Source organism: Macaca thibetana, chromosome 3, assembly GCF_024542745.1.
Source record: "Macaca thibetana thibetana isolate TM-01 chromosome 3, ASM2454274v1, whole genome shotgun sequence".
Classification (NCBI taxonomy): domain Eukaryota; kingdom Metazoa; phylum Chordata; class Mammalia; order Primates; family Cercopithecidae; genus Macaca; species Macaca thibetana.
Genome location: NC_065580.1, coordinates 123,900,568 through 123,923,387, shown reverse-complemented (window position 1 = coordinate 123,923,387; position 22,820 = coordinate 123,900,568). Strand labels below are relative to the sequence as shown.

Genomic DNA, 22,820 nt, shown 5'->3' with positions numbered 1-22,820 from the left:
CTGGCATATCTAATAAGCAGAAGTCAGATTAATATTTCTATGGCACAATGTTGGTTGTATGATTGCTTTCATCGATGGTGTGATCTTCTTCAGCTGATGTGATAAGTAAAGAACTCTATGACAGCTAGGACAGACCACAGGAGGAACATATTGAATGTTCAGTTTTGAAAGTTTGAAAAAAAATCTGGAAACTTGGACATGGAACAAGTTCTGATGTCAAAGCAGAAAAAATGAGGCAGAGTCGACAAAACTGTATGATTTGTCTAATTACTGGGGAATAGGCTGCATGTACATTGGTGAGGTCATTGTTCTTCATTGTCCTCAAAGGGCTCTGGCCACTTTTCATATTACATCAAAGAAATAGATCATTTGTTCATTGTATTTGAGCAGTCAAATACAAACTTCCCCTTTGATATAAATCTTTTTGCCAATTCTTTATCACAATACTCCTAATACTCTTACTTGGCTCATTAGAGGGGAGATTATTTCAAGTATATTTTAGAGACTCATATATCCTGCTGATGGGCTTCTGGAATGTTAAATCTTTTATGATTAGTGAGTTCGAAGACATATCAGAAGTGTTGAAAGCAGATGTCATCAAAGGCAATGTTCAATATAATTTTTGATATTATTAAAAATAGATTTTATAGTGGTAACTAACAACAAAAATGATAACAATAGTTGGCTTATATTATCCCCTACTATAGTCCAGCCATTATGCAAAAATTTTAATCTGCATTGTACCAAAAATCTTACAAAATTCCATACAGTGGATGACTACTGCCATTCTATGGATAAACAATCATTTGGACTAAAAGGTTATGTAACTTGCCAAGATCACAGAGTTAAGGTAAAACCAAAATTTAAGCTCAGAGATCAAAGAGATTAAAGGATGTTTTTTGACATTTGGGGCTACTATGGAAATGCTCCAATAGGCTGTGTTGTATGTATTAGAGGGGGAAACAGGTATACTGCCCCCTGTGGCTGAGTCCCAGAGTGTAGTGAGGTCCATGCAAAGCAGTGCTCCCTGTAGACCACACTTCTTGCACAGGACAGCCTGCCCTTCTGGACTGGCCCTGCTCATTCTTCACATAGCTTTCTCAGTTCCTACCTAGCAGTACGGCATGGAAGAGGACAGCCTGGGTCATGGGTCTCAGAGGTTGTAAGCATACGTGGAAAATGCGCCCCTGCCAAGAGTGATTGCCAGGCACCCTTGACTATGTGCCTTATCTCTATTTCAGAGATGTTAAAATGAAAAGCTCTATGGATAAGCAAAAGACAAGATATATTGCAAAAAGGCGGGTGAGTATACTAGGGGTGTGTGTGTGTATTTCTGAAAAGAAGTGTTTCAGAGGCTATTCTCAAAATCCCTGCCAAAGTAATAGACATGAATGTCCTTTATTCAGAACAAAGAGAATCAGTGAACATGTGAAGATGATTTTTGATGTGCTTTTAAAATTTTTATTTGAATTTGATTGTCCTCTAAGTTCTTGGGGGAAAATAATATGTTCAGAACTTGAAGAGGCAATGTAGATAATCTATTTTTAGATAGTGTGAGGAAACTTCATCTAATAGCAACCTTAACAACCTTTTAAAATTCAGCACTGGAAAAATCTGGCACACTAGGCAAAAGAATCTTGCTGGTTTTTACAAATTTCTAAAGGTATTTTCAACTAAATTGTCCATTCCTTAATATTTTGAGACTTGTCAAATTAACCAAATTGATTAAAACATTTGTGTAAAAGAAGCATATTTCACACAATATACTGAAAAGTATTAATGCATGTATTTTATGTGTATGTACAGGCAATTTATGTAGTAAAAATTATATTTGTCACTTTAATAGTATCATTAATGAATATTATTTATTAATGAAATACAGTCATATTCATGCAAATGCATTTTTCTTCCATGTGACACCTAACTCATGACCATCTAGGAATAATATCTGTTGTCAATCAAATATGGGAATGGCTGAAAATACTTAGAAACATAGATTGTTGGTTTTAACAAAAGTTATAGAGAACTCCTGGTCAGCAAGTCCATAAATTCCATGAATGTATTGTTTTGGGCATTTTTCAAAGCTTCCAGCACAGAGCTGCACACACTTAAACTGCCTAATAACAATTTTGGGGGGTTAATAGAATGAAAGATCTAAAACTATTGCTTGAATGATACTGCAACATACTTTTTAGGGTCTAAGCCAGTATGTGTAGGGAAAATCATATTGCCAGATCCAGGTGCCCACATGTACCTTTTACTGGACATTCACAGGGCTGTGTTCTCCAGGTCCTGCAGGATGAGTTCATGAGTCACCTCCCAGGATCACACCTGTCATTCACCTCACCGTGTAGCCTCTCTACTCTGCTTACAACTCACCCTCAAAGGCCAGCTATTCAAAACTTGGCTTCTGGAAAGTAATATCTTTATTCATCTTTTGATTAGGCTCTGCGATATAATTTCCCTTAAAAAACTGGTCCATCAAAGTATTCTGCTAAACAAAAGACTATCTGGAGCTAGGCCACCACCTCATAGACTTTATTAGTAATGCCATTTATACTTTAACGTTTTAGCATTGTTTTCCCTTCTTTGCAATCTTATGCCTTCCTCAGATTATTTCTCTTTCATCAGCTTCCGTTTGTGTTAACAGTGCCAAGATCTAATCTTGTCTGTTATCTAGAACAAAGCTTTGATCTCAGATCCCTTTGACATCATACTGCTTGATAGTCCTGTTCTGAGAAGATTTGGTTGTTATCCTGAAAGACACACAAACATGGAAGAATGTTAACAATGGAAATGAATCCAGCAGTTTTTCACTCTAGAAATCAGTAGAAAAAAATGTATAATTACAGAACAATGAGAATAAAGACAAAACTGGAAGAGAGAGGAAAGGAGAGATTTGGGCCATGTGGAGGAAGTTAAAGTCCGTGACTGATTGGATGGTGAAATTGAATGAGTAGTAGTTGACAACATCTCCAGAGTTTCAGATTTGAACGATGGGCTGGATGATGGTGTCGATCACAACGTTAGATTCTACAAGGGAAAGAATAAAACAAGTTAGTGAGTTCGATTTTAGTCATTTTGAGTTTTGATTCAAGTAGAGGAACTGTAGCTCAGAAGAAAGACAGAGTAGGACTAAGAAGTAAAGGTACATGTGGAACTTGAGAGACACAGCTCTGAATCCTGATCTGGTCTCTTCCCAGGCACACGGGGCTGCCCTTGGCAAGGTGGCTGGGAGTCAAAGAAGCGTATCTAGAGTGAAAGTGGAAGCTGCCAGGTCTTCAGGGCCAGGACTGGAAAATGTCAATGTCAATTCTTTGTTCTATTGGTCCAGTAACCTAGACCCTGCCTCTCAATGGGAAAAGGGCCAAAACATCAGTGGATATAATTTAGAATTGCCCAGTAAACATGCAGTTGTTCCTTCTCGTGATCTAAAATGTTCAGGTGCTAAGCCCATAATAGACTTTTATATTTACACTTACTTAGAATTTCTAAAATGTATCCTGTGGCCTCAGATGTGTTTATCTTCCTACAATGGCTTTTATAAGATATATTCTATAGAGTTATCCAAATATATTTCTATTGCAACAGATTCTAGAGAATGTATAATGAAATATAGGATATACAGAATATAACGATTTTACATATATATTTTTGTGTATTATAACATATTATTCCATGTCTTTCAAATGACCTCTGGTTTTAAAAAAAGTCTGCATTTCTAAACATGTGTTTCCATTTTAATCAATACCACTCCTATCATGCCTAATAAATCTCTAATAATGGTCCTTAAAATAACTAAGAAAGTCCTTGTGCGAAGATATAGTTTATGTGAAGTTGAGAATATTGGCGAAGTGAAAGGACTTCTTTCTCTCTTTGACAAAGCACCTTTGCCATTTAGTCACTGGTGGACCGCAGCTTGTTCTAGCCTTTTAGAAGAATGTTATGTAGGGTCCATTCCCACTCTCTTGTGTGAGATTTCATGTTTTAACATCATATAGGTGGAAAGTGACCATATGTTGAAGTAGTTAGAATGGGAAGAGTAATATAATTTCAGTGCATAGTGTTTGCACTGGAGGAAGCAGTACTGAAGATCTCACCATTCTAGTTTTTTCCTCCAGCAGATTAGAGGCCAGGATCAGAGTTACCTGAGGATTTTCATCATAGAAATGAGTAACAGACACTGCCCACACTGAGCCTTAATTTTGTTCTTATTAGTAAATAGCCTGCTTGTAGTGACACTCAGATATAAAATTCCTTAAAGATAAGCAGAACAGTATTACATGAAGATTTTAACAAGTTTTGATTCTTAAAAAGCCCCACAAATAATCTAACAAGGTATTCCAAATTCCATTTTGTAAAAGTTTTATATAACATAGCACAGGCTCATAAGGGCTAATAAAACAGATGCATATTTTAAAGAATAATAAAAGAACAACATGTTGCTGATCCTCAGGCTGAGAAATATCTCATGCCTCTGCTCTACGCATGGATCTAAGCTTGTCCGGACTCCTGTCATCCTTCTCCCTTTCTCACCATGGTGATCTTGTTCCTGAACTGGCTTTGCTAATAAATCTCTTTATATTATTATTCCCTTTCTCTCTTTGTGTGGAAAATTTCACCTGTTTTGATATATATTTTTTTAATTTGGAAACACTCTGTATGCCTTGTATTGTGACTTCTCTCCCAGTATTTAGTACTTGAGATTCAACCATGCTGGTTGAGGTCATCCGTTTATTAATTTCCACTGCCTACAGTATTCCATTGTATATTAATATCTCAATGTAGTTATCTGTTCTTCTGTTGATGAGGAGTTGAATTGTTTGGTGCACATATGGGAGAGTTATTCTAGGTTATAAATCTAGTAGTAGACTTTCTGTGTCATAAAATATGCACATTTTCAAATACTTGACATTGTCATGGTTAATTTTATGTGGCAACTTGACTGGTCCACAGGGTGCCACAGTCAAACATAGGGTGTTTCTCAAAGGGTGTTTCTGGATGAAATTAACATTTGAATCAGTAGATAAATTTGGCACAGCAGCTAAAGTATGTGGGCTTCATCCAATCAATTGAAGGTTTGACTAGAACAAAAGCCAGGATAACAGAGAACTTTGCTTGCCTGAATGCTGAGCTGAGACATCAGTCTTCTCTTGCCCTCAGACTGGAACTTACACCTTTGGCTCTTTTTATTTCTCAGGACTTTGGACTCAGACTGGAACTACACCACTAGCTTTCTCGGGTCTCCAGCTTGCTACTGTAGACCTCTGAATTTTTCAGCCTTCATGAGGTGAGCCAATCCCTGAAGAAGCCTGACTAATACACGAGGTAAATTGCAAACTCCTTTGCAACCTTTTCCTACATGTTCCTAGTTTGCCTTCAATTCCTTGATAACCACCAAGAAAAAGAAAAAAAAAAAAAAACTGAGACAAATAACACATATGCCTTCCTAAGAACTCAAGGTGAAATTGACCACATACTGTATCTTCCAATTGGGAAGACTTTGAGAATAAAAATGAATGTTAAAATGACTAAGATTATGCATATTTCTATGTTTATTGAAAACACATATTTATTTTACTAGTGAAACTAGAAAATTGTTCTACTCTAAACTGTTTTCAAAATGAAAATTCTTATTAAATTAAATTAAAAGTACCCAGTAAATAAAATTTACGTTTACTAAAAACAGAGTATGTGAGTGCCAATTTACCACATATTCACCACCACTTGATAATGTCAGACTATTTCCTTTCCCCTAATTGGGCAGATGTGGAATGATATATCATCATGAATTTTACTATGAATTTCAAGCTGGCTTATGAGTTTGAGTAGCTCCTCACCGCACCACTTAGTCAAATTGTGTTTTGTTTCTGTCTTAAAACACAGGATCAATGATCACTTCTTTCACTCTGAAGAGGCAGCACCCATCACTTATCTATGAAGAACTTCTCTCCATTTCCTTAATTTGCATTTTCCCTTTTCCTCTGTTCTCTCAGCTGCATCCCTTTCCTCACCATGCAAACCTCCTAAGGTGTTTGATGTTACTATTTCATTTCAGCCTTTCCAATAAAACATGTACTGCTCTTTATGTGCATTCCAAATTTACATGAGTAGTACTGACCTTTATCTATTCCCAACTTTTTTCATTCAGCACTATTTTTTTGCTAAGATTTCTCCATGTTTCTGTGTATAGAAACAATTTCTTGATCTATAATAGACAAATGGGATTTTATATTATATATTATATATATTATATATTTGGTTTTTTTTTTTTTTTTTGAGATGGAGTCTCGCTCCATCACACAGCATGATGGAGTGCAATGGCACGATCTCAGCTCACTGCAACCTCTCCCTCCTGGGTTCAAGCTTCAAGCAATTTTCCCATCTCAGCCTCCCAAGTAGCTGGGATTACAGGTGCTTGCCACCACGCCCAGCTAATTTTTGTGTTTTTGGTAGAAATGGGGCTTTATCTTGTTTGTCAGGCTGGTCTCGAACTCTGATTCAGGTGATTCACCCATCTCAGCCTCCCAAAGTGCTCACACCTTACAGGTGTGAGCCACTGCACCCAGCCGGTACTATATTCAACGAAATCCTTCTGCACAGCAAAGGAAATAATTAACAGAGTGAGGAGATAATTTGAATGGGAGAAAATATTTGCAAACTATTTATCTGATAAGGTACTAATATCCAGTGTGCAATGAATCCAAAACACTCAACAGAAAAAAAATATATATATATATATATAATTAAAAAGGAAGCAGAGAACCTGCTGGTCACTGTGGTAATTGCTGCTTTCTGGATTCCAGCAGTTAAGAGCTGCACCTAACCTCTAATGCTTTAGTGTATCTTTATGTATATTTGAGGCCAAAACTGTGACTCCCTTTTTTACTATCAGCTGTGGCATGCAGAGGACAGTTATGACCGAATTTGTTAGTGATTCTGGTGCCTGCCTCTCCAAAGCATTCTGAATGACCTTGGTGAATAATGTGTCCTCTGGGCATTCCCAGACAACACAAAACTTAGGTGAGTTTTCTGGTCTTATGCAATATGTCCATTCCAGAATTCCCATTTTTCTCAATTGTCAGCCTTTCTTCTAACATTTCACAAGGAAACTGGAGCATTTCCACATGAATCTATCGTGGCCATCTCTTCTAAAGTCCACTCTAACAGTAAGTTTCCCCTTTGATGTACAGTCAATTTCAAGTGTGTCATTCTCCGCCTCGGCTGATGCTGGGTGTTACCTCTAGCTATGGTCCTGTCAGCTTTGGGAAGAAGTGGGCCATTCTCCAGGAGGACACCTAATGCTTTGTGGGGTAGAGGCCTCTGCAGCTGTGACCTACAGTTTGAAGGCAGTCCTAGCTTTCACCAGGGAAGAATGGGCTGCTTCTGCAAGCCCTGAGAGCTGCAGGAAAGAGGGTAGCTGTTTGTAAAATCAACGTCCTCAGGAGAATCTATCCAGGTGTTGTAAAACCCCAAGTTCAAGCTTTTGTACCCAATGTACAGCTGATGCAAACGCACTGACATATAGGTGCTTGGAAAAAAATGTTTATTCAATTTGGCCAAAGCAAGAAGATGGTGGGAGGGGGCAAGATCTCACAAATCTGCCTTAACAGAAAGAAGCAGCACAGAGATTTTGTACAGCTAGAGAGTAAGTTGGAGGAGTTTCAGAGAACCAAGAAGAAAAGTCTGTGTTTGTTCAGTCTCAGATAGCACCTTGAGCAACCAGACTTGTGGATGTCAGTAGCTGGTCACAATTTCCTTAAATGCACTCATCCCTTCTGCAAAGATTTTTCATGACCCTGAAGTCATCTCCTATGCTTAGCAAAGAAACAGTACATCAGCAGGGAGCTCACCACCAGCAACTGGTGACCATTGGCAAGCAGTTAAAGGCTGAGGGCAAGAGCTCACGGAGAGGCTCTTATTTCTGGCACACAGTGAAGAAGTACAGTGAGTACCTGAGTGGGTCACAGAGCTTCACCTGTGCCTTACAGTGATCTTTTTCCTTGAATTAATAAATTTTGCTATTGAGTAAAATCTCTGAGCCCTATGGGTCTGACTTGACATTGTCACTTTCTGTGTTATCTTCATTCTGTTATAAGAGAAAACTTTTGCTAATAGTTAAATACTGCCAGGTATAAATTAGTGTCATCAGTTGCTTCAAACAGAAAATAAGCTCAGTTAATTTTAAAATTCGTTCAAATATTTTTTATTCCATTTATGAAATAAAAGGTCTATTTTGGAAATTCATTCAGTCAAAGGCACAATATAAGATATTTTGTGAAATTTACATTAAATTTACCTAAAAAGTTCAAGAATAAACATCATGGTAGAACAATATTTTTGCTAAATTAAGAAAATGGTGAAGCATACTTACCTGGCAGGGGAGATACCATGGCCATGAAGATGGTTTTCCCAAGGCAAGCCTTATCCATTGCACTCTGGATGTGCTGACCCCTGTGATGTCCCCAAATGTGGGAAACTCGACTGCATGATTTGTGGTAGTGAGGAACTCCATTCACTAAAATAAATAAATAAATAAATAAATAAAATAATGGTGAAGTAGGCGTTGGTTGTTGCACACATATAATTTATAAGTCCAACATACTCTGTTTTCTTAAGCCAAATGAAATAAAAGCCATAGTTGTTATGAGAAGACCTTGCACAGTTCACAGAGCAGTATAGTTTAGGGCCAAGAAAATGAGATTCAGATGGGGAAAAGAGATGTGGGAGTCACGTTGGCTAAAACTCTCATTCCCCAAAGTGCCGGTAGCTCTGTGCACAGGCTTATAGGTCCATAGGTATAATTACCAGTGTTCCCAGAAGGGATCAGCCAGTTCCAAGAGTCGCTGCCCTCAGGGAAGCCCAGGGACACAGCTGCCATCATGGTTCTCCCTGTCCAGGTTCAACCTACCGCTCAAGAGTGATATTCACTAGGAGTCATGTGGCCTAGCTGCGTATCTGACATACCACTATATCAATTTACCAGGGAGCAGAGTTAGAAAATTAACTTCAGGTCAAATCATCACATAGAAGAAGGGGTGGGAGGGTTTTATGCCTGGAAACAGATGAAACATAGAATCATAAAATAGAGATAATGGATGACATATTAAGCTTTTTACACATTGATTAATAATGTTTGCTATTAGTTTGTATTTAATTAATTAGATTACAAAAGTTTTAGTTCATCCATGAAATAAGCCTGTAATTTTTCCTTCTAATACTCTCTTTGGCTGGTCATATTTAAGAGAAACTTTGAAATTTTAAAAATCTATTTACATTTAGAAAAATTTAGCCACATATTGTGCTGTTGGATTTTGTCTAAATCCTGGTCCTATTCCTATCCTTTGATTATTTTACAGTGAACTCTACAACTCTGCGCATGTAATTCTATTTTTCTGCAGGCATTACATTATGTATATCTAAAAGATAGATTATTTTTGCTGAACATTACTATTATATCATTATCATTCTGAAAAGTATAACAATAATTCCTCAGCATAACCAAATACCCAGTCAGTGCACATGTTCCCTAAATGCAGGGGGACGTTTTTCCCTAAAACTCATCTCAAACTTACGTTAATTACCTTTCACTGGGCCCATACTTGGGTCCTTAAAGCTGAAAGAAATAGTACAACTGAATATCTATTTAAAAATTATTTTTTAAATTTTCTATTTTTGTTTTAGTTCAAACAAATTTTCAAACATTAACCTTGAGTTTTCTATAAGACCATAATACCCAGAATGAAAAAATCTGCCACAGGTTTTAGCTTTTTGTCCTGAATGCCCTGACGTTGATGAGTTTGATGGGTCTTTGTAGCTGTGCTCTTAGAACACACTGAGGAGGCACCAGGACAGCCTGAGGACTCGGCTGCCTGAACTTGGACAGGGCGTGGAGGGTGAGTCCATGTGTTTCTTGCAGCTGGGTGGGTGTGGGGAAAAGCAGGGCAGGGTGAGACGACCCTCTGTGTGAAGCCACATGGGCTACCAGGGGACTTGGGTAAAGGGGTGGAGATTTGTATGAAGGCAATATTTTGAGTAGTATAAACAAAGTTGCTCTTGTCCAGAAAACCATAATAGGCACTAATCAGTGGGGAGAAAAGAAAGTTCTTACAAATGGCCCAGTGTGGCCAGAGCTAATGTAGAAGGGAGTTGAAAGGAAGTTTTGTCCATTGCTTCACTTAAACAGAATGTGATGCTAGGGAGACATGCAGAGGCCCTTCTTTGAATATGGTATTCCTGGGTGTTCTGTTAAGATTTATAAACTGATACAGCTATCACCTGACTAGATTATGTTTTTCTACACAATTGCCAAAGGGTATTTTGTTGCAGAATTAAAAGAAAAGACTTTTAAAGTCTAACTATTCAAACTAAAATTATAAGATACAAACTGTTTCAGGCCAGGCTCAGTGGCTCACGCCTGTAATTCCAGCACTTTGGGAGGCCTAGGTGGGCGGATCACGAGGTCAGGAGATTGAGACCTAACTCGCTAACTCAGTGAAACACTGTCTCTCCCAAAAATATATATAAAAAAAATAGGTGGGTGCGGTGGTGGGCCCCTGTAGTCCCTGCTACTTGGGAGGCAGAGGCAGGAGAATGGCATGAACCTGGGAGGCGGAGCTTGCAGTGAGCCGAGATCACACCACTGCACTCCAGCCTGGGCGACAGAGCAAGGCTCCATCTCAATTTAAAAAAAAAAAAAAAGAAAAAAAAAAAAAGGTACAAACTGTTTCAGTAGCATTATGAAGCAGAAAGATTAATAGGCGGTCCTAAAAATGTGATATGAAAACCTCAGAACTGTACCTTAAAATATAATTATGAGCATGCTTGACAGACATTTGAGTTTCGTCTACGAATTTCAGCATGCAACAGTGGCTCACAGGAAGAACCCCACTACCTTGCCCAACCACTCCTCCGCCACAAGAGCCTTGCCTGGGAGGGTACTTTTTCTTTGAAATAATATGGTTACTGCCACCAATGAATTTAATATCTAATAGAAAATGCAGATATAAATTTTATGTTTACTAACTTAAATACAAAAAAAGCTTAGAAACAACTCTTTTAGAAAAAAAAATAGCATTATCATAATTATTCAAAACATCATTCCAGTGCCTGGCTCAGACACATCCACGAGCGTTTCTTTTGGGAATGTTATTCTCAATGGGATGGCTTCATGTAGTGGGTGAAACGGGTCCGTGGTTCTGCACTAGTCCTCCTTCCGAAGCTTACCTCTGCAGATGCCTAAAGCTGCAGGACAACACACCGACGCCAGAGAACTGAGATTCTTGTAGAAGTTACTATTCTGTGGCATCATGATTCAACATAGTTCCTTTGAGAATCAGATGAACATTCGTTAGAGTTCAGCTCAAGTTCAATTCCAGTGATTTATTTAGTATATGTGGATAAAAGCGCTCTCCTATTCTATTGCTTGTCAACATCCCTTTCAAGTTGAGCTCACTTCCATCAAAATCAAAATGGATAGCTCAAAATCAATGGCTTAAAAATCATTATGGATAGGAGACTCAGATGTAGAGTCAGGGTAATTTTGTAAAATTCAGCGGTATCTGCCTAGGAAATAGCAGCCATTAGAGTATGTCAGCCAATTGATATTTGAAGCCTCCTTTTTGGGTGGAAAACTCCTAAAGAGAGGATAACCTGAAGTGCCATTTTTCCCCCCAATTTAGCAAGTAAGGTTAATGTCAAGATTACAAAGAGGCAGGATAGATCACAGGTGAGGGACAGTGGAGTTCTATTCTCCCCCTGTCCATCATGTGTGCCACATTTGCCATGGAGGTGAACCATTTTCAGTCACACATGTCATATGTGTTCAGGTAAGTTATAGTAATGATTCTAATGAAACTTTTACATAATATAATATATAACTTTATAGAATATGTAATTATATGTATATATGCCTATAAATTATATACATATAATTATATATGTACTTATGCTTACATCATAAGTAATTCTCTGTACATAGAATATATATATTCTATGTGTGTATACATATACTCCAACTGTTTTTTATATATATATTCTATATATATATTTGAGCTCTCAAAGAACTGCTCTACACACACACATGCACACACACACACTCTTTGAGAACTCCAAGAACTGCCATACATATACTCTAACTGCATACAGCAATTCTTAGATTCTCAAAGAACTCCAAAATAGTTTACATTAAAAGTTAATGCATTGTTTCTGGCATTGAGAACTACACATTTCCAGGGATGCTAGAGCAACCTTCACCAACCCATTTTTTACCCGTTAGCAGACGAAAGAACTCTTTTTCACTATGCTGCTTTAAACAATTATGCACTCCACAGTGCATCATGTATAGATTTTTAAATAAGTGTTTTTTACTTTAGCTTTAGATTGAAATAGCATCTAGTTCTTGATTATAGCCAAGATACTATTCAAAGGTGACTCAGGGTAATAAAAAGTTGGGGCTTAGTATTTGCCGATGATCAGAAGAGAGTCTTATGCTAGTCTGAGGAATCAACCATCTCTTTTCATCTACAAGGAAAAGAATATGTAAATGAAAACAGCAGGCATGCTTGTTATTTTATGTCCACCTTTGACATAAAGAAAATAACAAAATGTTTATGGGTATTAGGCAATATTTGAAAAGCAAAAGTAGTCAAAAAGTTGTCACAAGGTTGGGTAGTCAAGTTCTTAGGAATCTTTGACACCACTGATGTCACAATGATATGTCTTTATACTGATGACTTCAAACACAAAACTATTCCGCAAAAGTGGTATTAAATAATCGTTGCACCACTGTAGCATTAAAACATTGATAAAGACAGAGAATGAAGCTGGGAACTTGAGGAAGAGTTAAATACAAAATCAAAATACAGAGGTTAGAGAAAACAAAATCATTCTCTTACTCTCATCACGTAAAATGAGGAAACAGTATATAGCCTGCATTTTGCAAAATATATTGGAAACAAAACCAATTAAAAAAATCCATTGTTAAAAGCTTCATTGAGAAAGTGCTTTCAAATGCTCATGCCTCTGATTAGTAATGGGGACCTCCAGCAGGGAGCCACTGGTGCAAACTGAGAACGGTCAGGGCAGGAGTGCTGACCCAGCCAGACGCAGTGCAGGGGCTCTTTCCTGATATCACTGTGGTTCGTGATCTCACCCTTATTGAAGCAAAACTGGAAATTTTTATTATACATTGTCTGAGCAGCCTCCATAGGCTATTATGTATGTATATGTGCTTGCTATTTTACTAAAATGTATATGCAACATATGCATGGTAATTCTCAGCAAAACTTTTGCCTTCTTTGAAATCAAAAGCACAACGAGATACCATCTCACACCAGTCAGAATGGCTATTACTAAAAAGTCAAAAATCAGCAGGTGCTGATGAGGCTGTGGAGAAAAGGGAATACTTACACACTGTTGGTGGGAATGTAAATCAGTTCAACCACTGTGGAAAGTAGTTTGGAGATTTCTCAAAGAACTTAAAACAGAATTACCATTCAACCCAGCAATCCCATTACTGGGTATACACCCAAAGGAAAACAGATCGTTCTACCAAAAAGACATCCGTGTGCATATGTTCATCATAGTAGTAAAGACATTCACAGTAGTAAAGACACAAAATAAACCTAGATGCCCATTAACAGTGGACTGGATACAGAAAGTGTAGTACATATACAACATTAAATATTATGCAGCCATAAAAAAGAACAAGATCATGTCTTTGCACAACATGGATGCAGCTGGAGGGTATTATCCCAAGTGAATTTAAGCAGGAACGGAAAACCGAATACTGCATGTTCTCAAATGTAAGTGGGAGCTAAACATTGAGTACTCATGGGCATCAACATGGGAATGATAGACACTGGGAGACACTCACATCTGGGAGGGAATCGTTGAAAAATTGCCTATCAATTACTATCCTCACTACCTGGGTGACAGGATCATTTGTACACCAAACCTCAGTGAGACGCAATATGCCCATGTAACAGACCTGCACATGTACCCCAAACCTAAAATAAAAGTTGAAAAAAAATCACCATCTTTGTAAAATGAGAACTAAATAATCTTTAGTTATATATATATACACACACACACACATATATATACTCACATATATACATATATATGTGTGTGTGTGTATATATATGTATATATATGAGTTTACTAGGGCTGCCCATAACAAAGTTATGCCCAAACAACAGATTGTGTGGCTTTAACAAAAGAAATTGGTTTTCTCACAATTCTGGAGACTAGAACTCTGAGATGATGATGGTTATTTTTCAAGCAGAGGCCTCTGTCCGTTGCTTGAATATGGGAATCATCTTTCTGTATCTTCATACGATCTTCCCTCTGTGTGTGTCTACGTCCTAACCTTCTCTTGTTAAAAGTCATATTGGATTAGGGCCCCATTTTAACCCCATTTAATGACCCATTTTAAATTACTTATGTCTTTAAACATCTTATGTCCAAATACAGTTTCATTGAGATGTACTAGGGTTTACGTCTTCAACATATAAACTTTGGCGAGACAACTCAGATCATAACAATAATCTGTATATAACCAATATAATAATTGAATATAACAGACATATCCATATAATCTAATTTCTATACATCAATATTTATGAATCTTATTGTCTTTAAGATGCATATATGTTCATTCGAAAAATAATTTAAGATTCTTCAGTGTGTTTTATAAAGTTTATAAGAAAATAATGACACAAAAATGTATTTCTAAAACAATGTCAATGATCTTGAAAAATAATAGATTATGTGAAAGAGAGTTTTAGTGTAAAAAATGACAAAATTAGTTATTATATCTTAGGAAAGTTAGAAAGTAGATTGCATAGATTCTATAAGTCCATACCATTCACTTTGATGTAATCATGTCCAATATCTAGCATGGGTTATTAAAATATATTCACACACACACAAACATTTTCCATCACTAGGGACAAACATCTATTCTCTAAAACAAAGTACATTTAACTTAAATTTTTATAATCTTGTAATCAGTACTAGACAGATACACATTTGGTAGGCATACCGAGTTTCACCAAAGGATTGAATACTATTTCTCTTAAATTAATGAACAAAATGGAAGAATGTATGCTACATACATTGTTAGACTGGTTCATTCTTAGTAAACTCTAAGACAGTAGACTTTAACATGGAGGAGAATTGCACAAGTTGTTTTTTGTAATTCTGTCCTCCATCCATAGTTATTATTGTCTATGATTCAGCTAAGGGCATTCATAACATTCTATCTTTAAGATTATGAAACAAATGGAATATAATTATTCAAAGTAATTTTGAAAGGCAAAACAATAAGATGAATCATATAATGACAATAACTAAAAAGCTTTATTCATTCTAAAAAAACTAATTCAAAAGTGTGGGATCAAAATACTTATAGGAAATATAGGTGAAAGTAATTTGAGGATACAACATCAATATTTTTCAATAGTGTGACGATCTTATGGTAATTTAGGTTATGGTACAGAACGAAAATATGTAGATAAGAGATCTCTGGTTCCTCTTAAATCTTGATCAATCAAACGACAATGGAGATCATACGTTTCGTTCCGATTGTAAGATACTATGAGGAATACATAAAGACTTTTAAATGCAGTTTAAAAAGTGACAAGCGTTCTTGAAACAAACAAACAAGAAGGCTTAAGATTACTCACCCTTGCAATGTGCACATACAAGTGCTACAGCTGTTTAATTAGATTTATTTTCTGTCAAAATAAGAAGCTTAGAGTGACATAGTGGATAAAAAAGAAATTGATATTTGTGTTGGCTCAATAAAAAGATTTTCTGAACCGAGTGTCTGATAATGACACATGACTGTGTCTGCAAGCATTGAAAGAGATCTTTACAATATTGTACAAGGAATTTGAAAATGGATTGCATTTAAGTTCCCTTCTAAATGTAGAATGTTATATTAAATTATGATATAGGTCAGAGAAGAGTTTTGATTAATATTTATAGTTGCTTTCTTTAGAGGACTTAATGCATAAACTAAACTCAACTTGAAGCCCTGAACATGCAGGGTGATAATCATCTCAAGTCATTTCCATGACATATATTTAAAGTTTCTCAAATTATAAACATGCTGTACTTGATACATAAGAACTTGATATATATAAGAAATTTAAAACTTTAAAAAAATATTTGAATAATGCTAGATTCACTGAAGAATTGCAAAGATAGTATGAAGAGTTCCCAGGGACCTTCCCTCAGTTTCCCCTAATGTTAACATTTTATACAACCGTAATCCAAAATTATTAAATTAATGCAAAATTTCAAAATTATCATTGGCATAATACTAATACCTAAACAGCATCTTTGGATTTTATCAGCTTCTCGATTAATATCCTTTTATTTCTCCAGGATCTGACTTAAGAGACTGCATTGAATTCAGTCATCATGTTCCTTAGTTCCCAGACTGTGAAAATTTCTCAATCTTCCTGTTCACATAACCTTGAGAATTTTAAAGAGTATGGTTCAGGCATTTTGTAGAATGTCCCTCAGTTTGAGTCTCTGAAGTTTTATCATGGCTAGATTGAAGCTATAGGTTGTTTTTAAGAGTATCATAGAGATGAAGTGTCCCTATCACATAAAATGTGAGAATATGTGACACCAATACAGCATGACTTATCACACAGCATTCACCATGGTCACTTGATTAAGGTGTTGTCTGGCATAAAGTTACTATTCTAACTTTCCAGACCCTGTCCTTGAAAAGAGAATCACTAAGTCAAACTCACACTCCAGGAAAGAGGAATTAAACTACACCTCATGGTGTTTGGAAGGAAGTTATTTTCATATGTTATTTGAAGTTTCCTGTAAAGAATAGTGTCTTTTGCCAATATCTTCATTTAATCATTTATTTACAGCAATATGAACTTGTGGATATTTATTTCATTCTTTGAGATCTCTACAACAATCCCAGTATTATTATTATTCAAATTCAAATTCTAGATTTGTACATTGAGGGATTTTTTAGGTTATCTTCCATGTCCTTTAGATACACTTCTATCTTTTTTCTTTCTTTCTTCAGTGGCAACAAAGCACATCTTGCTTTCTGACATAAAAAGATACTACAAGCTCATTGTGTATTTATCATCCCAACCCTAACATCAGCTCTTCTTCCAAAATTCCTGTTTCTTTTCATTGGAGGGTGGCATTTAGAAACCAAAATCCAGGCACTGGGTGTGTTCATTGCTGCTGGGGGCTCACTGCTTCTAGGCACTCTTGGCAAACAGAGCTAAGAGATATAGGTATGTGTAGTAACCCAGGTATACATTTATACTGGTATTTATTTATGTATTCTCTAAATATACATTAAGATAAATGAGCTTACACTGAACTTCCAAAGTTAATTCAGCACCATAGGATTGATTTTATTTGTCCATGATGTTTATTAGTAACTTCTTTTTCTGAAAGTGAGAATCCTAGCCCCTGTTATTTAAGACTTATTTCCTTATTTCTTCAACTCTAGTATATGTGTAAAATAGTTTCAGAATTGGCAACATATATCCCTGTAAGAAGAAAGTTTGCCAACTATAGTACAATGTTTTGTACAGTTTCTCTTATTTTAAAGCTTCCTGATGTTCACTCAAGATACTGTTTTCCAAAGGAACTTAGGTCACTTCCCTTCTCTACTCCCCCTTAAATGACAAATTTAATGCATTCAGGCTAATTTCTTGCAGAGTATATTTTATTCTTGGATCCACTGACATCCTGCTTTTTAAAAATTTGTACACAGTAAAATTTACTCTTTGTAATGTACATTTCTATGGATTTTGACAAACAAATATAGTTTTTATCAAACACCATTATATCATACAGAACAGTGTTTTTACTATAAACATTTTCTTTAGAATTAATCCCTTTATTCTCACTAACCAGTGAACTATATTCTGCCTCTATCATTTTGACTTTTTTCTTATTGTCATACAAACAAAATCATGTCATATGTAGCCTTCTGGGTTTAGATTCTTTCACCTAACAAAATGCACTTAAAATTCATTCAAATTGTTGTGTAAATTGATAGTATTTTTCTTTTTCTTTTTGAATACTAAGTATTCCATTGTATGAGTATATGACAGGCTGTTAATTCATTCTGTCTTGAACTTCCCAGCTTCTAGAACTGTGAAAATAAATTTATGTTCTTTAAAAATCAGCCAGTTTCTGGAACTGTTGTTATAGCAGTCCAAGTGAACTAAGACAAGTGGTAGACTTACAATGGCTGAGTTTTATGGTATATGAATTATATCTCAATAAAGCTGTTAAACATAAAAAGAAAAACAAAGCTAAAAGCTATTTTCTTAAAAATTAATTAAACCAATAATTTTAGCGAGGCAGAACACGATAAAAAAAAAGGAGAAAACACAAATTACCAATATCAGGATTGAAAAAGAAAATATAACTACATATCCTACAGTTATTAAAAAAGGTAAGAAGGATATCTAATTTTTTAGTAATTATGAACCAAGTTGCTACAAATATTCATACAGGCTTATATACATATACATATACAATAGTACCTACTATTCAGGTTCAATGAATAGGTTACTATTTTTTTATGTGACATTTTCAGAACTCAAATTGTTTTCGTTCAGTGTAAATTTCACTATAAATCCTAATCCATAATGCCAATAGGATCAAATAAAAAATTGGGTGATCTTTTTCTGTCTAAATCACATTTTATGTTCACAATATTTACATGTAAATTTTGCTAAAATAAATGTCCTCATTTTTTGTTGTTTTATTTGTGTGATTGCAGCTATACATATTTTATAAGAATAAATAGAGATAAGAAGGGGCTAGGAAGATTAATTGATTGAGATAGTAATAAGGATATTTTATGTTTGGTAGAAGAAAATCAAATTAAATTAAAATTTGAAAATATTCCTGAAATGCTCCATGAGAATAATGGACTGGAATGGAAAAGAAGTGTTGGTAACTAATGATGTATTTTTGGATAGATAAGATCAAGAAGCATTGTTGAGGAATCTGAAACCAGATTTGAGATTTCACCTATGAAGAAACTGTTTTAGAATACCTGTAAATTCTTGCACTAATATATTTAGATTCTAGGATCACACTTCTTTCTTATAAATCAATTTCTCTCACAATTATTTATACCGTTATGGAGGAAGTGATTTCTGACACAATTTGTTCCACACCTAAACAGAATTACATTCTACATACACTAGAAATCAATCTATGATGATACAGTAATAATGTATTAGAAAGTGCTAAATATTTATCTGTGGTACAAGTTTAGATTTTCTTTAGCATTATAACAATGACAATAGGGTTATTAAAATTCCCATCCTACAGTTCCCAAAACAATTTATTTAAAATCCTTGAACATTAGGAAAACAATAAATTTTATTTTTCCCACTCCGTCCTTGAAGATCTTGTTACTCATCCGTAATAAACGTAAGGAAATGTAAAAGCAAAGCAAAATAAAACAAAACAACAAAAACTAGAAGAACCGGTGGACCAAGAAACTCTGAGGGGAGGCTGCCCGAATTTCATTAGCCACTTTGAAACTGCTGAGGAAAGAATGAGTCATCGTAACAGCCCAGTCAAGGTGCTGCCGCATCAGCAGACACGGCATCAGCTGGACAAAAAGAATCGCGACATTAAAATTATAACACAGGCAGGCGATTCTTAATTTCCTTTTTCTAAAAACAAATGTTTTTTTAGCTAATACTTACACTACTCACATATTGTTGTTTAAATACTATAGATTCTGCTCCTTGCCCGGGGGCTAGTAATCCCTCAGCTTACTATTTCTAATTAATACCACACTCTGATTGCTGACAACAGGTTATCCAATCTGGGTCATAACCATAAAGCCATCCCATGAACCATCAGGAAGGAGTCATATTTTGGCTTCTTTTGCTTATTTTCTGGTTAGTGAAATATCTTGTATTATATAACTTACGTAGTACGTAAGTGTGCTTGTGTGTGTATGTGTGTGTGTATCTACAGTTAGCCATTTATCCTAAATTTAGGCACATTAGAGATGCCATCTAGGAGTGATGGTGATTATTTTTATTTAATTCTGCCTCAGAGCCCCAGCATGCTGAGTGAACACAGTAGTCACAGACCTTACCCACCTACAGTCAATCTACCTCGAAGATCACTTCTGAGTATCTTCTAGAGTACATTTCTAACTGGAAGATCCAAGGAGCATAATAGCTACATTAAAAGAAAGAAGACTCTGCTGTGCTTTCCATAATTGTATATATAAAATGCCTGCTCCCATTATTTTCCTTGTCATCCACCTTGTTCACTCTGCAATTCTAAGTTCCATTGCTCCCATGGCGGAGAAGTGGTGTTCCAGTGCATTCATTAGGATGTTGCTCACCATTTAACCAACAAAGCCCAAAACACAGTGGCTTAGTACAATTGAAGTTTATTTCTTTCTTATGAAAAGTATAAAACCATCATTTCAAAGTAGTGTAAAGTTCTCCGTTAAAGGATATCCATAACATCTGGGGGTTCCACTACTTTCCACATAAGGTTTGTGAGGTTGTGAGGGGTCCTGCATCAGGATGCAGAAGGAGAAAGAGCTGAGACGGGAGGAGATGAGACAGTTGATAGGGTGGCTTCAAAGGCAGCACCTATCATCCCACTCGAATTCCATTGGTCAGAACTCACCGCAGGTCTGAAAATTGCAGTCCCTATATGTATTCAGGTATGAATTGAAATGGGATGGGCATTTTCCCACAACGGTTAAGATAATTTTCATGGCAAATATTTTTCTACATTTTTGTAAAGTTGACCGGCACCTGTGTTATTAGCCATAACAAATGGCCATCAATTTTCCCCAGTTTGATAATCAGCACACCTAGACTCTAGAAAGATCTCTTTGCTGTTAAGTGACTGCAAATGATTAAACTCACATTGAATTGCACCAGCAGGAGAGGGTTAGCCCTGAATGTGTCAAAGTAGACACTCTCCATATATCCCAGGTTTTATTTTCTGCCTGAAGTTAGCATACTGGTTTCCCTAGGAAAGCCTTTGAACTATGAATAAATGAGATCCTATAGAGTTTAGTATACAGAGTAGAAATACTATCCTGACTCCATAATCACTGCACTGAAAAAAAAAATTAAATGCTCATCTGTTTCTCCTTTATCTGCACTTATATCCCTGATAAAATGAAGTTTTAAAAAAATCACCCTGACCTCCTGGGATCGCGTCTGGAGAGTGCCTAGTATTCTGCCAGCTTCGGAAAGGGAGGGAAAGCAAGCCTGGCAGAGGCACCCATTCCATTCCCAGCTTGCTCCGTAGCTGGCGATTGGAAGACACTCTGCGACAGTGTTCAATCCCCTGGGTGGGAAAACCTCCTTCCAAGCCGCCTTCCAGGATTCTTCCGCACCTGGGGCTGCTTCTTTCCCAGAAGGCATCATGGCCGCCCTCAGACCCCTTGTGAAGCCCAAGATCGTCAAAAAAAGAACCAAGAAGTTCATCCGGTACCAGTCAGACCGATATGTCAAAATTAAGCGTAACTGGCGGAAACCCAGAGGCATTGACAACAGGGTTCGTAGAAGATTCAAGGGCCAGATCTTGATGCCCAACATTGGTTATGGGAGCAACAAAAAAACAAAGCACATGCTGCCCAGTGGCTTCCGGAAGTTCCTGGTCCACAACGTAAAGGAGTTGGAAGTGCTGCTGATGTGCAACAAATCTTACTGTGCCGAGATTGCTCACAATGTTTCTTCCAAGAACCGCAAAGCCATCATGGAAAGAGCTGCCCAGCTGGCCATCAGAGTCACCAACCCCAACGCCAGGCTGCGCAGTGAAGAAAATGAGTAGACAGCTCATGTGCACGTTTTCTGTTTAAATAAATGTAAAAACTGCAAAAAAAAAAAAAAAAAAAAAAAAAAATCACCCTTGAAAGGACCCAAGAGAAGATAAAAACAACATATGAAGTAAGATCTAGACCTAGGACTGGACTGGGAACTTTGAAGTTTTCAATAAAGAGGGCTCAGTAGGTTGCAGAATTGGAGTTGACATTTTCTAAGATACTTGCAAATAAACCTAATCAAGGGAGAACCACAAAGGCAGTAATGCACAAGAAAAGAGGTAAAACTTGAAGTAATATATACTGGTGCCTATGGATGTCTCCACAGACTCATCTCTAGAGACATATATCCTATGTTTGATATACGAAGCTAAGTTTAGCCAAATTAGGTGCATAATAACCTACACTAACTAAACTAGAATTCATTCTAATCACCCTTTTCCAAGTGATTACACCTTGAATGATACTGGAAGCAGTGGAGAAGGATGTAAACAGAATTGTCAGTATCATTATGTGCCCTGGATACCCTGGGTAAAGCACGTTCACTGAGTAGGCCATATCCCCATGTCAGTCTTGGCGCTGAGGTGGCAAAGTGTCCTCAGATCACAATCTTGTCAGAGCCTCTCAGATCCTTCTAGCAGAGGTGTGAATGGGAGGCAGAGCCACTAAGAGAACTGAGACCCACCCAGGGACTGGAAAACCTTGCATCCTTTTTTCTAACCAGCCGGAAAAGCCCCTGACCCCCGGTCTTTGTATGTGTGAAAAAATATTTTGGTGCAATACACATAAAACATTGAAAAGGTTCCTGAACGCATTGTACCGATGTTCTTGTTTCTCACCCTGTGCTTTGGGGACAAGTGAGAGGAAGGGTCGGTAGGGTTACAAAGAAGCCTCTTCGCTTCCTGCTACCACGCCTGGATACACAAATCTCCCCAGTTTCCAAAACAGCCCCCAAATAATCTAGATTTTCAATCAAAATATTAAG

At 36.6% G+C, this 22,820-nt stretch overlaps 1 protein-coding gene, 1 non-coding gene and 1 pseudogene across 2 annotated transcripts; all 3 read left to right on the top strand.

Annotated features, from left to right (window-relative positions):
- The first annotated feature begins 8,366 nt into the window (after positions 1-8,366).
- LOC126951896 (uncharacterized) lies at positions 8,367-8,516 on the top strand (annotated as a pseudogene).
- A 12,696-nt stretch (positions 8,517-21,212) lies between these two features.
- LOC126951840 (small nucleolar RNA SNORA7) lies at positions 21,213-21,351 on the top strand. The gene has a single exon (XR_007724687.1). It is a non-coding gene; the product is annotated as a small nucleolar RNA SNORA7 (small nucleolar RNA).
- Positions 21,213-21,913, top strand: LOC126951485 (60S ribosomal protein L32-like). Its single transcript, XM_050785633.1, has one exon. The coding sequence runs from the start codon at positions 21,439-21,441 to the stop codon at positions 21,844-21,846; it is 408 nt and encodes a 135-aa protein (XP_050641590.1). The 5' UTR covers positions 21,213-21,438; the 3' UTR covers positions 21,847-21,913.
- The last annotated feature ends 907 nt before the right edge of the window (positions 21,914-22,820 follow it).